This window comes from Mesoplodon bidens (assembly GCF_964165515.1).
Source record: "Mesoplodon bidens genome assembly, chromosome: X".
Lineage (NCBI taxonomy): Eukaryota > Metazoa > Chordata > Mammalia > Artiodactyla > Ziphiidae > Mesoplodon > Mesoplodon bidens.
The window spans coordinates 35,446,980-35,457,996 of record NC_138163.1 but is presented as its reverse complement, the minus strand read 5'-3'; the positions used below and the strand labels follow the sequence as shown (position 1 = coordinate 35,457,996).

At 35.4% G+C, this 11,017-nt stretch overlaps 1 protein-coding gene across 1 annotated transcript; it reads right to left on the bottom strand.

Moving 5' to 3' along the window:
- Positions 1-7,109: 7,109 nt before the first annotated feature.
- On the bottom strand, positions 7,110-8,968 carry LOC308609176 (golgin-45-like). The gene has a single exon (XM_081222728.1). It carries the CDS (start codon positions 8,832-8,834, stop codon positions 7,629-7,631), a length of 1,206 nt encoding a protein of 401 aa, XP_081078854.1. The 5' UTR covers positions 8,835-8,968; the 3' UTR covers positions 7,110-7,628.
- Between the last annotated feature and the right edge of the window lie 2,049 nt (positions 8,969-11,017).

Sequence of the window (11,017 nt, the reverse complement as noted above, 5' to 3'; positions counted from 1 at the left end):
CTACATAGATTCACATACCTACCCCATCCTTATGACATAGGTGGATGATACGTTCACAGTTCCCCTCACTCACTGTAGTAGGTTTCTTTAATTAAGAATCTCAGTTAGATTATTATACTATGTTATACACTTAAAAATCTAGTAAGAGGGTAGATATCAAGTTTTATGTTCTTAACCCCAATAAAATTTTTACAAATTTAAATAAACTGTTACTCGGCAGATTGGTTGGAAAAGTAGGTATTCCTTTTGCTTTTTTCAAACCATTCCTCCAAACTTTTACCTGCTTCCAATCAGTCATCTCACATTTCTCACATATCTGTTTCCTAAAACACAGAGATTCATGTCACTCATTATTTTCTATCTGATTTACTGTATGTATAAAGCAGTCGGTGAATGTATTGATTTTTTTTTCTATTTTTGGCCAGTTGAAGTGGTGTCACATGAAAATAGCCTACAACCCATCTCTGAGTTTAGTGAAAGTTATTGGTTCAGGAAGAAATTGGAAATTTATAATGAGTCTCTCTCTTAATGAATAAAGACAGAACTTATTAAAATGTCCTTATTCTGAGCTATGCATTAAGGAAATTATATGAAATGGGATAAAATAAAATGATATAAATAAAATAAACATTATTTAACTATTGTTGACATGAATTGGTAAAGAGGCAAAAAGCGAATTTATTTGAAGAATTGAGGCAAATCTTCCCTGTTACTTTTAACTGCTCTGAGACAAAATATGAAGATTTCTTAATCCTCTTACACAAGTTTATCTGTGAAACAGCATGCTTACTCATGGTGCTCTCAGATAAGTGAATTTAAAGACATATGTTAGGAGGTGGGCAGGAGAATGGATTTGGAATCATAAGAATTCTGTTTCAGGATGGAATCTGACGAGTTTCTATATACATAAGTGCTTCCTGGTGCTTATTTGAGTCTTTAGTGGGGGAGGGGTGGGAATGTAAGGACAAACTCCAAGTGCATGAGAGCTAGAAACTCTTCTGCAGGATGCTAGCGGGAGGATTGGGACTGGAGGCAAAGTAGTTTCCAGATGGGATTACTCAGTATGAATGAATCTGCTGCCTTTATCAAGCAAAACCAGGTTGGGGATTTCATATGTCTTTCTGGGGGACTAGTGAATAGAGATGACTAGGAAGATTCCCACTCTCCATATAACAACTTTTATATTTAAACGTTCACAGAGTTGTGTTTCATATCTTTGGAGTTTTCCATGACTTGAACTTTACTAAGGTCAAAAAGAGCTTTTAGGTCAATTTTTTAAAAAAGGAGCCCTTGTAGCAAAACCATTTCCCCTTTTCTGTTACCCAGAGATGAGTACTTCTTTATTCAAATACCCTGAATTATTCTCTGTTCAGAAATTAAAACTATGGCAAAGAGATACAGCATATGAAAGGAACAAGTATGGAAACATTTTATCAAAATAGCTGAGTGGGAAATGGTTGCAACATTCATTGATAGCAAAGTTTCTTCCTTCTGAATAAATCAGTTTAATCTTGGCCTTGCAGAGATAGCAAATTTCTAATTACCTAGAGAGTATTTAATAGAATATGTTAGTTAACTAAGTTTGAGAGAATTTTAAGCTTTGAAAGGAAGAGGCAAAGCAAAATAAAACAAGCTAATGGTAGACTGTTCCAGAACACTATTGAGCATTTTCTCAGGCTTAGTGGTAACATGTACTTTTACAAAAATATAGTCAAACTAGAAATAGTGATATTTGATCTTTTCAAAGATCAAAATGGTGGCATTTTGCATGAACAAGCATTTAATACCTAACTTACAAAATACTTGTGCTCCAGAATTTCATTTATAATGGAGTGGTTTGTTTCTATGGCAAAATGAGTTCTGAGTTCCAATGTTCTAAGTGCTTGGTGTTTAAGTTTTAAAGATTTAACCAACAATATACTCAATATATCTACTTAGAGCAATATTTCACCAATACCTAACTGCCAGTGTGATTTATTTCTATTGTAAAGCCAGTTTGAGTTACAATTCAGGATATCACAAATGCCTGTGGCCAATTCTGAGAATAACAAATAGCCCAGCCTGACTAATGCCATGGCTTGTGTAGGATGGTGTTGGAAAAAAACATTTTGGACATGTAGAATTGGGTGAAATTTTAGAGTCTTGAAGCTGTGATCAAGAGATTTGCTGGTAAATTCATCTTTTAAAAAATTCCAAACTCTACGCTGTATTGTCTGTCAAAACCTTCTCCAAGTTTCTGTAATATATTGGTTAATCAAGAGACTGTATGGAGGGCACAAAAGTGTCTATACTAGAATGATGGTAGAGAGTATAACACTAGAGATAGGAGGACAGCACTAGTCTGTAAACTTAAGGAGACCAGAATTTCGTGTATCTTGTACACTACTAAAAACCCAGCATCCAGCACGGTGTTCAGCAAATAATCTATGAAAAAATGAACTTGAAGACTGACTAGATTTGAGACTTGTCCAATGAAGAGGTGGAGAAAAGAGTATCAAAGGGAGATTCCAGAGTTCTGAGCCAGGATGGCTTTAAGTAGTTGACAATCTGGGTCTAATTTCTGAGAATCCCTCCTACTGGGGAATATAGAATGATCTAACTGAGGCCCTTGGCTGGGAGTGAAACCCACACCTAATCCCCATGAAAAAAATTAGGTGGATGTCTTGAGCTGTCATTTGAGGAACCTGGCACTCTCTGTTCATAACTCATGATGTTCTTATCTGGTGACATAATATATTACTGTTTTTAGTTTCTGTGAATTAAATATAAGATGATACAAAGTACTTTGGAGCTGTGTCTCTATGATAAATTATACAGAACTCCAAAATAGCTGGTCATTTTAGTAAATTGCATATAAAATTCAATAATGCTGAATATGTGGGATGGTATAGAAAAAACATTCAAGCAAATAATTAAAATTTGGTTAAAAGTTAACAGGTGCTTCAGCATCAAACGTAATGCAGATATCTCTATTTGGAACTATCAACATAAATCAGTAAATTAGAAACTTTTAGTGTCCTTTATATGCTATAATAGGAAAGAAAACAAGCAAGATTCCCAAACTTTCAAGTAGAAATGTATCATTTTGAGAGCAGAGGCTATAATATATTCTATTTGTTTGTTTGATATCTCCTTTTGCTTAAATATATTTATCAGGATGCTTGTAGCTGCATTTATAAAAAATACTGTAAGCAGCTAAAACAGTAAGGACATTTTACTATCTCACTTAAGAAATATGAAACTATGAGCTGCCAAGGATTTGTTAATTAAGAGACTCTATAATGTCAGTAAGAACCCAAGTTCATTCCTTCTGTTCTGCCATCCTTAGCAATTTGGTTACTGGTATTTGCAAAATGGTTGTGGTATTTTGTGATCCAGGCATCGCATTCTCACATATTTGATTTGCAAATCCTTTTTTGTAAGTAAACCTATCCCAGAACACCTACCCTTACATTTCTCTGAGAAGAGAAATAGGATTACCTTGATTGGCTTAGACTAATCGCAGTGTACACCTTTGAGAGTGGAGAGGGCAATCCCTGAAGCATTTGGCCACCCAATAGCTAAAAAAATTGGGAATGAGTAACAAGAAATAAGAAGAGAATAATTGCTGCGTAGGCAAAACATACATTACTAGTAATACATGAGATTGCATATTGTGTTAAGTACTCAGATGTTTTGTAGAGGCATTGGTTCTGTTTTTAAAGGCCTGAGGCTAGCATAGTATTTATATTTGGTGGTTATGCCTGAAAATCTTTTAAGTCAAAAATCCATCAGTTATTGAGCAAGAGTACCTATGCCAAAGAAAAAATAGTTAGATTTCTTTAAATATCTTAAGAGGAATCCTCCATTTAATGAATATAAAGGCTGGTATTTAGAATTAATGCACGATGAAATTGAATGGTTTATATGACTTAACCTTAGTGATGTCTGTCAACTCCAGTGGACATTTGTTTTGTTCTTTTTTGACACACTGATCAATTTACTGATAGGATTGAAATTAGTCTGGATTTTCTTTTTAACATATATGAAATCAGTGTGATGATAAATTTTTAAATGTGAGCAGTGGATTTGGCATTATGTCAAGAGCATGGATTATGCTCAAGCAATTGGAAATAGAAATGTAGAAAAAAGACAAAAACTGCTGTATCACTGTTTATTCTTTTATTCTTCTTTCTTGTTGTCACCAATACCAAATCATTTTTGAAAAGAATAAATTACCTCTCTAGCAGTAGTGTAGTCACTCAATACTGATTTTGAATGTTAAACATATAGGCTGTGAGAGGAGAAATTGAAATGTCCCTTGTTTCCAGAAAATTAGCACAGGCTCCATTCAGGATGGCCTTATATAGAAATAGCAAAAATTTTTATATATATTTGACCTCTGTAAATCCCTATATTCCTCAAAATACCGTCCTTCACAGAGCTTCTATGGCATTATTCTTCTCTCTTCCTTTGTCTTAATTTTTCACAACTAGATAATTCTTTATTCATATGTCTATTATATATTGTTTCCTCAGAACATAAGGAAGAATATAAAAATTAGTAGAGAAGGAATGAGTCAAAAAGAGATGAAGATTGAAGTATTTGAGCCCGAGGAACAGAGAAGATAATCCTAGTGTCATAAAGTAAGAGTAGTAGGGATGATGTACTTGAATCCACATCTTTTAGTTTACAGGTGAGGAGAGTGATATTTAGAAGGGACAAATGACTTAGTAAGGCTCACACATCTAATTTGCAAAAGATCTAGTACAAGAACACAGGTCAACCAGACTCTGAAGCGTTTATTTCACTTTTTTCACTGTTCTACTAAGGACTTTCTGAGTATCTAATACATATTGCTACTGCAGTAGCATCTCAGTTTTTATAGAGGCAGCCCCTCTGCATGAAAAAGCAACAGCTGCAGGAATCTAACACCAGCAAGCAAAAACGCACTGCAGTAACCAAGCCCAGAAGGAGTCCTTTCTCCAGCAAAGTTCCTTGGCAGGCTGCAGAATTACCTAGTGGGAATGAGTCATCAATTGACATTGGTGAATAAATTGCCACCTATAGATTTTCTTTTCTCTTCCCCCCCCTTTTTTTTCTTTTAGCAGATTCACTCATTATCTTTTCATACTCGTAGTGGGGTAGTGACAGTAATAGCTGCCTTATTAATGTCTTTTTCACACCTGAAGTGTCAAGATGATCACAAATAAATTTGTTATTCCAGGAGAAGATTTAGAAAAAAATAGAAAGCAAACATTTCAAATGAAGGTTCGCATGATGTGGAGTTTTATGCTTTCCTTTTATTCTTAAACAACATGTGATTATTATAAGTAGCACAACTCATGTACTTAAAATTGTCAGGTACAGGAGAAAAAAGAAAGTCATATACATTTTAAAGCAACAATAATAAAAATGTGTTTCATTTTCATTTTTTCTGTAAGAAGACTTATCATTGATCTTTTTTAAAATTTGTTTACTAAAATTATAAATAAAACTCCACTTCACTAATAGCTCTTAGCTCTAAATTTCAGTTTTATTTTGTACATTGTCTAGCATCATTTGCAAAGTCAAAGAAGCTGGCCAGTTTATAGAGGAGCATGCATTCTCCTTAGGGTTTTAACAGCCCTTAAAACTCTTAGCCCCTGAAGCTTCTATGGGAGTGATGCTTATTTGTAGATCCAGATCCAAAATTTGCAGCATAAGTTCTCACATCCTAGAGCAACCAAAGCTCAAAATTATACAGAGTGTCTGAGAATTACTTTTTTCGTACCTTCTATCAACTAGCTGAAAATTTCCTAGCTAGTTTCAGTGGGCTAGCCAATATTGTAGGAGCTAATCTCCCATTACTTAAGCAAGATTTCTGAGAAACCATGCTTTTTAGAGAAAAGAAGAATATAATAACTAACTAAAGGCAAGGCAAAAAAAATGATGAACATAATTGAATTCTTTAAGTATAAATTATTAGAACTAGTTTAGACATGAAACGTTGGCAAGATCTCTATCTCACATTAAATGTATGAAACAGCAAATTTATTGAAACCTATTTTATTAAAAAATTGAGTCTACACTTGAATAACAAGTAATTTCAGGACAAATAAGTAAGTATAGGGCGTTATGGGTTGAAACTTAATTAATGCATGTCTCTCAAGAAATGATACTGGCTGAAAATACACATTATCCATTTTGGTAATATTCCTAACCTTGAGATTTATATTATTGATAAAGGCTACAAACTACCACATATCTTTTAGAACAACTGTGTATAAAAAAGGAATCTGAGTTGAGTGAACCATGACTTATAGTTAATACCACAAGCAAGACCTCTATTTCATATGTTAAGTCACACATGTAGAAATCTATACATTGTCAAATAGCTATGCCCTGCCTTAAATGACTGGATGGCTTCTGCCCGAATTCAAAGAATAATTCATTCTCACTCAAATGCTAATTTACCTTAATTTTTTTTTTAAAGAATGTAGAGAAATTTATTGCCACTTGAAACTATAACTCAGATGAATCAGACCAAAACAAAACAAAACAAAACCATTAAGTTTACATTAAAACATATTGTTATTTGATCAGATTTGTCTTTTGAGGATTTCTTTACTGATAGGCACTTCTGCAACCAGTTAGGGTAATTTGGTATAAACATTTTGTGGACATTTTTAAAGGTATATAAAAGGATGTTTGACGATAGCCAGTCATAAGTAAATAATAATATATATGACATAAAAATTGATGAATTGCATTTTTGAGTTTGAACAACGTTCTAGAAAGATCCTACTTTCTCTGCCATATTTCATAAGTATCAAATTGGATACTCCTGTTGTGCTGCAATTGCCAAAATAAGCTCAATAGTTAGAATGTTCCTTCTATATATCAAGTTGCATCCATTCAAAATATGGAATCCCCTGCACAAAACCAAAATGAGAACATGTTTTGCTCAAGCATTTGTTAATGTGGCTGTAAAATATTTAAAAGTTTCCTAACATATAGCATTTATTTTTAAAGTAGTCCCTTCACCCACAGTATTTCTGTAAGACTCTTTTGTAGCCTCTAAAAATCACCAAAAAGGGAAAGGACTCCTATCCCACTCCCTCCCCAACCCCTGCCAGCTACTTTTACTTTAGAGTGGGGGTCAGAAAAACTTTTCTGTAAAGGACCAGATAGTAAATATTTTAGGCTTTGCTAGTCATACAAACCCTGTTGTAGCTACTCAATTCTGCTGTTGTAGCACATGAAACCAACCACAGACAACAGTAAATGAATGGGTATGGCTGCATATGACCCAAGGCTGTAGTCTGCCAATCCTTGCTTTAGAGTACAGAAATTAATTTGCTTATGTAAAATATATAGCAAGATTAATAAATTAGAGCCTAAAAGAAAGGTACAGAATCTTTTTCTTTTAGTCCTTTAGGAAAACCATCCTGTAATGCCTGTATTGTCTATTTTAAATATATCTACACAGTTTCATTTTTTTCTTACCCTGAGATATTTATTAAGAAAGGGTAATCTGGAGTCCAGTACATGAAACATCTTTGGGGATATATATTATTTAAATAGAAAGTGATAATACTTCTAGCATTAAAAGAACCCCAGCTGCCAAATAATAATGACTCTATAGTGTGCCTCCAACATATTGACTGTTAAAGGGCAATAAGTTCTCCCTGGCAGTGATTGCAGCAACTGAAAGTTATATTTTCATATCTTGTATAGGGATGAAATCGTCCAATATTTTTCTTTGTAGCAAGTAAGGTGGTTGGTGAAGACTCAGAAAATGGATTTCCAGGTGAGTTCTCTGTACAGGTTACTGGATCCAAAATGCATAGAACCGTTTCAGCCATTTTTTCTGCTGGGGTGCTGCAGAATTCAACTGTTGATGGAAACTTTTTTTGACCATTAGTGCCAACATCTCCCAGAAGATGAGAATTTACTGCTTTTGCCAACTTGTGATTTGTTAACGCTAGTTCTGCTGTGCTGTGAGGTTGCGCATTAGGGTAGTAAGTTTGCTCTCTTCCCCACTGCAAGGAAACCAAGAGCTCCTCCAACAACTTCTGCGTAGCTATCATTTCCTGACGAAACTGTTCCCGTTCACTCAGGAGATCTTGTATAGCACTCTGTGCATCACGGTTTTGACGCTGTAAAACCGCTCTGGAGTTGGTTAACTCATCTGCCATAACCCTGCTTGCAAGGAATTTACTTCGCCACACATCACACTGTATCGACATCCGTTCTAACTGTTCGGAAAGCTGAGCTATGTTTCGACCTAGGGCTTCGTTTTCTAAAATAAGCTGATTTTTCTCACGGGCTAGACGTTCAAAGTGATATTGAAGATCATCCCCAACAGAAGCCACCAGCAGCTTTTTTAACTCACGATTGACCTCTGACTGTACTCTGAGCTGGTTTGAAAGACCTTCTTTGTCCTGTAGTAACCTCCTTTCAGAGTTCTTGAGCTTTTCCAATATATTCTTTACCTCAGATAGTTCCTTTCTGGGTTCTTCAACTCCCTCTGGCTGGCCAAGTAATTCTCCTTTATGATGTCCCACAGACTTAACCTTTGCATTTTTGTTGGGGATATCATGGGTTATAGCGGCTTTGGGAACTAATATTCTTACAGCTTCGACTTCCACTGCTTTTTCAGTGAGAATCTTCCCCAGCTGAAGAACGCCTGGGCTTTCTGATGGAACTGCTTTCTTTCGTGGACTTGGAAGGATGTGATGCTTTATAGGTTGGATTCCAGGAGTAACTTCAATAGATTTAGGTGGTTCCTCAGTTTCCATTCCATCTCCTGCTCCTCGAATTGGGGATGAAGTAAGGATGACTTTGGTTTCTAAACTTTCAAGAGTAGTCATTTTTTTCACCAATAAAAATGCACCCCAAGACTTCTACTAAAAAACCTCTCAGACTCTTACTCTTCCTATTGTAGGGGGCCTCACTTTACAGGTTCTTCGTCTAGATCTCACTGGGCTAACTTCTCCACACACTACTCTTGCATTCTCTAATTTACCTTAATTTTGATCACAGAAAAATAAACAAAGCAGTGAATCCATTAGAAGGATTACAGTGGATTGTGAACTTCCACAGAGTTGATTTTGAAAGGCAGAAGAACTGGTTTTCATTTGGCTGTGAGTTTCTGTATCCTGCTTGGCTTGAGCCTGAGGTTAATTGTTAATCCCTTTACTATTAGCTCTCTTTTATAATATGTTCAATACTTTGGTTCATTTTGAATGGGTTTAAATGATATTCTACAGTTATACTAACTCTTTCTGGTAATTTGTAGGAAGAAGCACCTATTTGCTTGCAAAGATGCAGTGTTTATAGATGGGTCATGAAGAATAACTTTTCAATACATAGTGAAAAGCATAGAGATACAAATTAAATGATAGTCTCTTATATGGGTGAAAACAGTCACAAACAACAACTAGAAGGATCAGCACTTTTTAATGGGTTCCCTCTCTTTGGCTCCATGGAGAGAGAGAATTTCAGTCAGATATTACCAGCATTAAAATCATTAGCCAGTATAAGGGCAGATGGCCAGCCGATAATTGTTTATAGGGACAGATGGCAGTTCCTTGTACCCTCTTTCTAGTTTCTGTGTTTTTAAAACTCAGCAGTTGCAATGTGAAGCCTTCATAGGACCATAAAATACAAACCACTTTAAATAACTCTGAACCAGAATTTTGACTGATGTGCTTAAAAGAAAACTGTCACAGTTTGAAACTCAATCTGCAGAGAAATGCTAGGTATATGGCCCTGAAGGTTATAATATATAGGAATAGCAGGCTAATTTGGGCTAGGTCTATACACAGACACACAAACTGGCATCAGTAGAATAAAGAGTTGAATCCAATCAAGAATTTTACCCTAAACCAGACAAAGACAAAATTTTGGTAAATACTCCGTAATCAAACACCAGCACGTGTTGAGTACTTGGCTAGTGTTCACAAGGGCTACCAAAGAAGTGCCAGTCCTTTTCCTGACCTTAGTTAGCCAACAATCTAAATGGAGAGTGAAATGATACCCTGAGAGAGATCATTTCAATATAAGGCAGAGGATGCTAATTGCAAGTAACACAGAAGATAGCACTGCAGAAGACCAAATAGAGTGATCACTGTGGACATGAGCACTTGGATGGGTAAACATACGCAGAGCAAGTAAAGGATCAGTGATGGTTTTGCAGGTGGAAAAAATGATATAAGTAAAGACATAGGCAGAGAGGCACTGACCTAGCCTGAAAATCCTATATTCTTGTTTATTGCATAATATTTTTATTTCTTTATCCTATTTCAGTCCCCTCTTATAGTGTGATAAGGGATGGTAAGCAATATCCCTCTTTGATTAATGTAAAAGAGTAATTTAAAAGAATAATAGCTGAGCCTGAATCTGTGGGAACTTGATTTCTGGGTTATAGGTTTCAGACATTTTCTTAAAATAATTGGGAGTGCCACTGAAGGTTTTCAAGAAAATATGATGTGTGCAAATATTATTTTCAGTAGAATTTGTCTGGTAGTGTTTTGTGAAGTAGGTTTGAAAGGGAGAGTTTGGATAGAGCCCATTTAGGAGCTTCTTGCCATACGTCAGGCTAAAGATGATAAATCTCTAAAACAGAGTAGAAACCATGAGCAAGGGAAGGAAGATGATAGCCGTGGTGAAGAGTCAACATAATGAAATGATTGGCTACATGTGAACGACCAAAATGAAGGGCAAGAGATCAAATGTTTACAACTTGAGTGAGTAGGAAAGCAGTTTTCCTTTACAGTAGTAGAAATAAGGAAGACTGAGAGGAGAGGGAGGAGTCCTGCATTTGAACTTATTTTTGATATGCTATTGAGACATCAGGGTAGAGACTGCAGAAGTCAGGTGGAGATGATTTGTAGAAAAGACAGATATAGGGGAGTAGTGGTTGAAATGGTAAAAGTGGATGATATCACTAAGGGAGAAGTCTATAAAGGAAATAATAGTGTAATGAGGACCAAAGCTTGGGAACAATATCCAGATTTTAAAACTAGATGTTAAATATCTGTTTTCAAAACAT

Bases quoted from the DNA above. Each gene is read 5' to 3' on its own strand.
- LOC308609176 (XM_081222728.1), bottom strand. From the start codon at position 8,834: ATGACTACTCTTGAAAGTTTAGAAACCAAAGTCATCCTTACTTCATCC.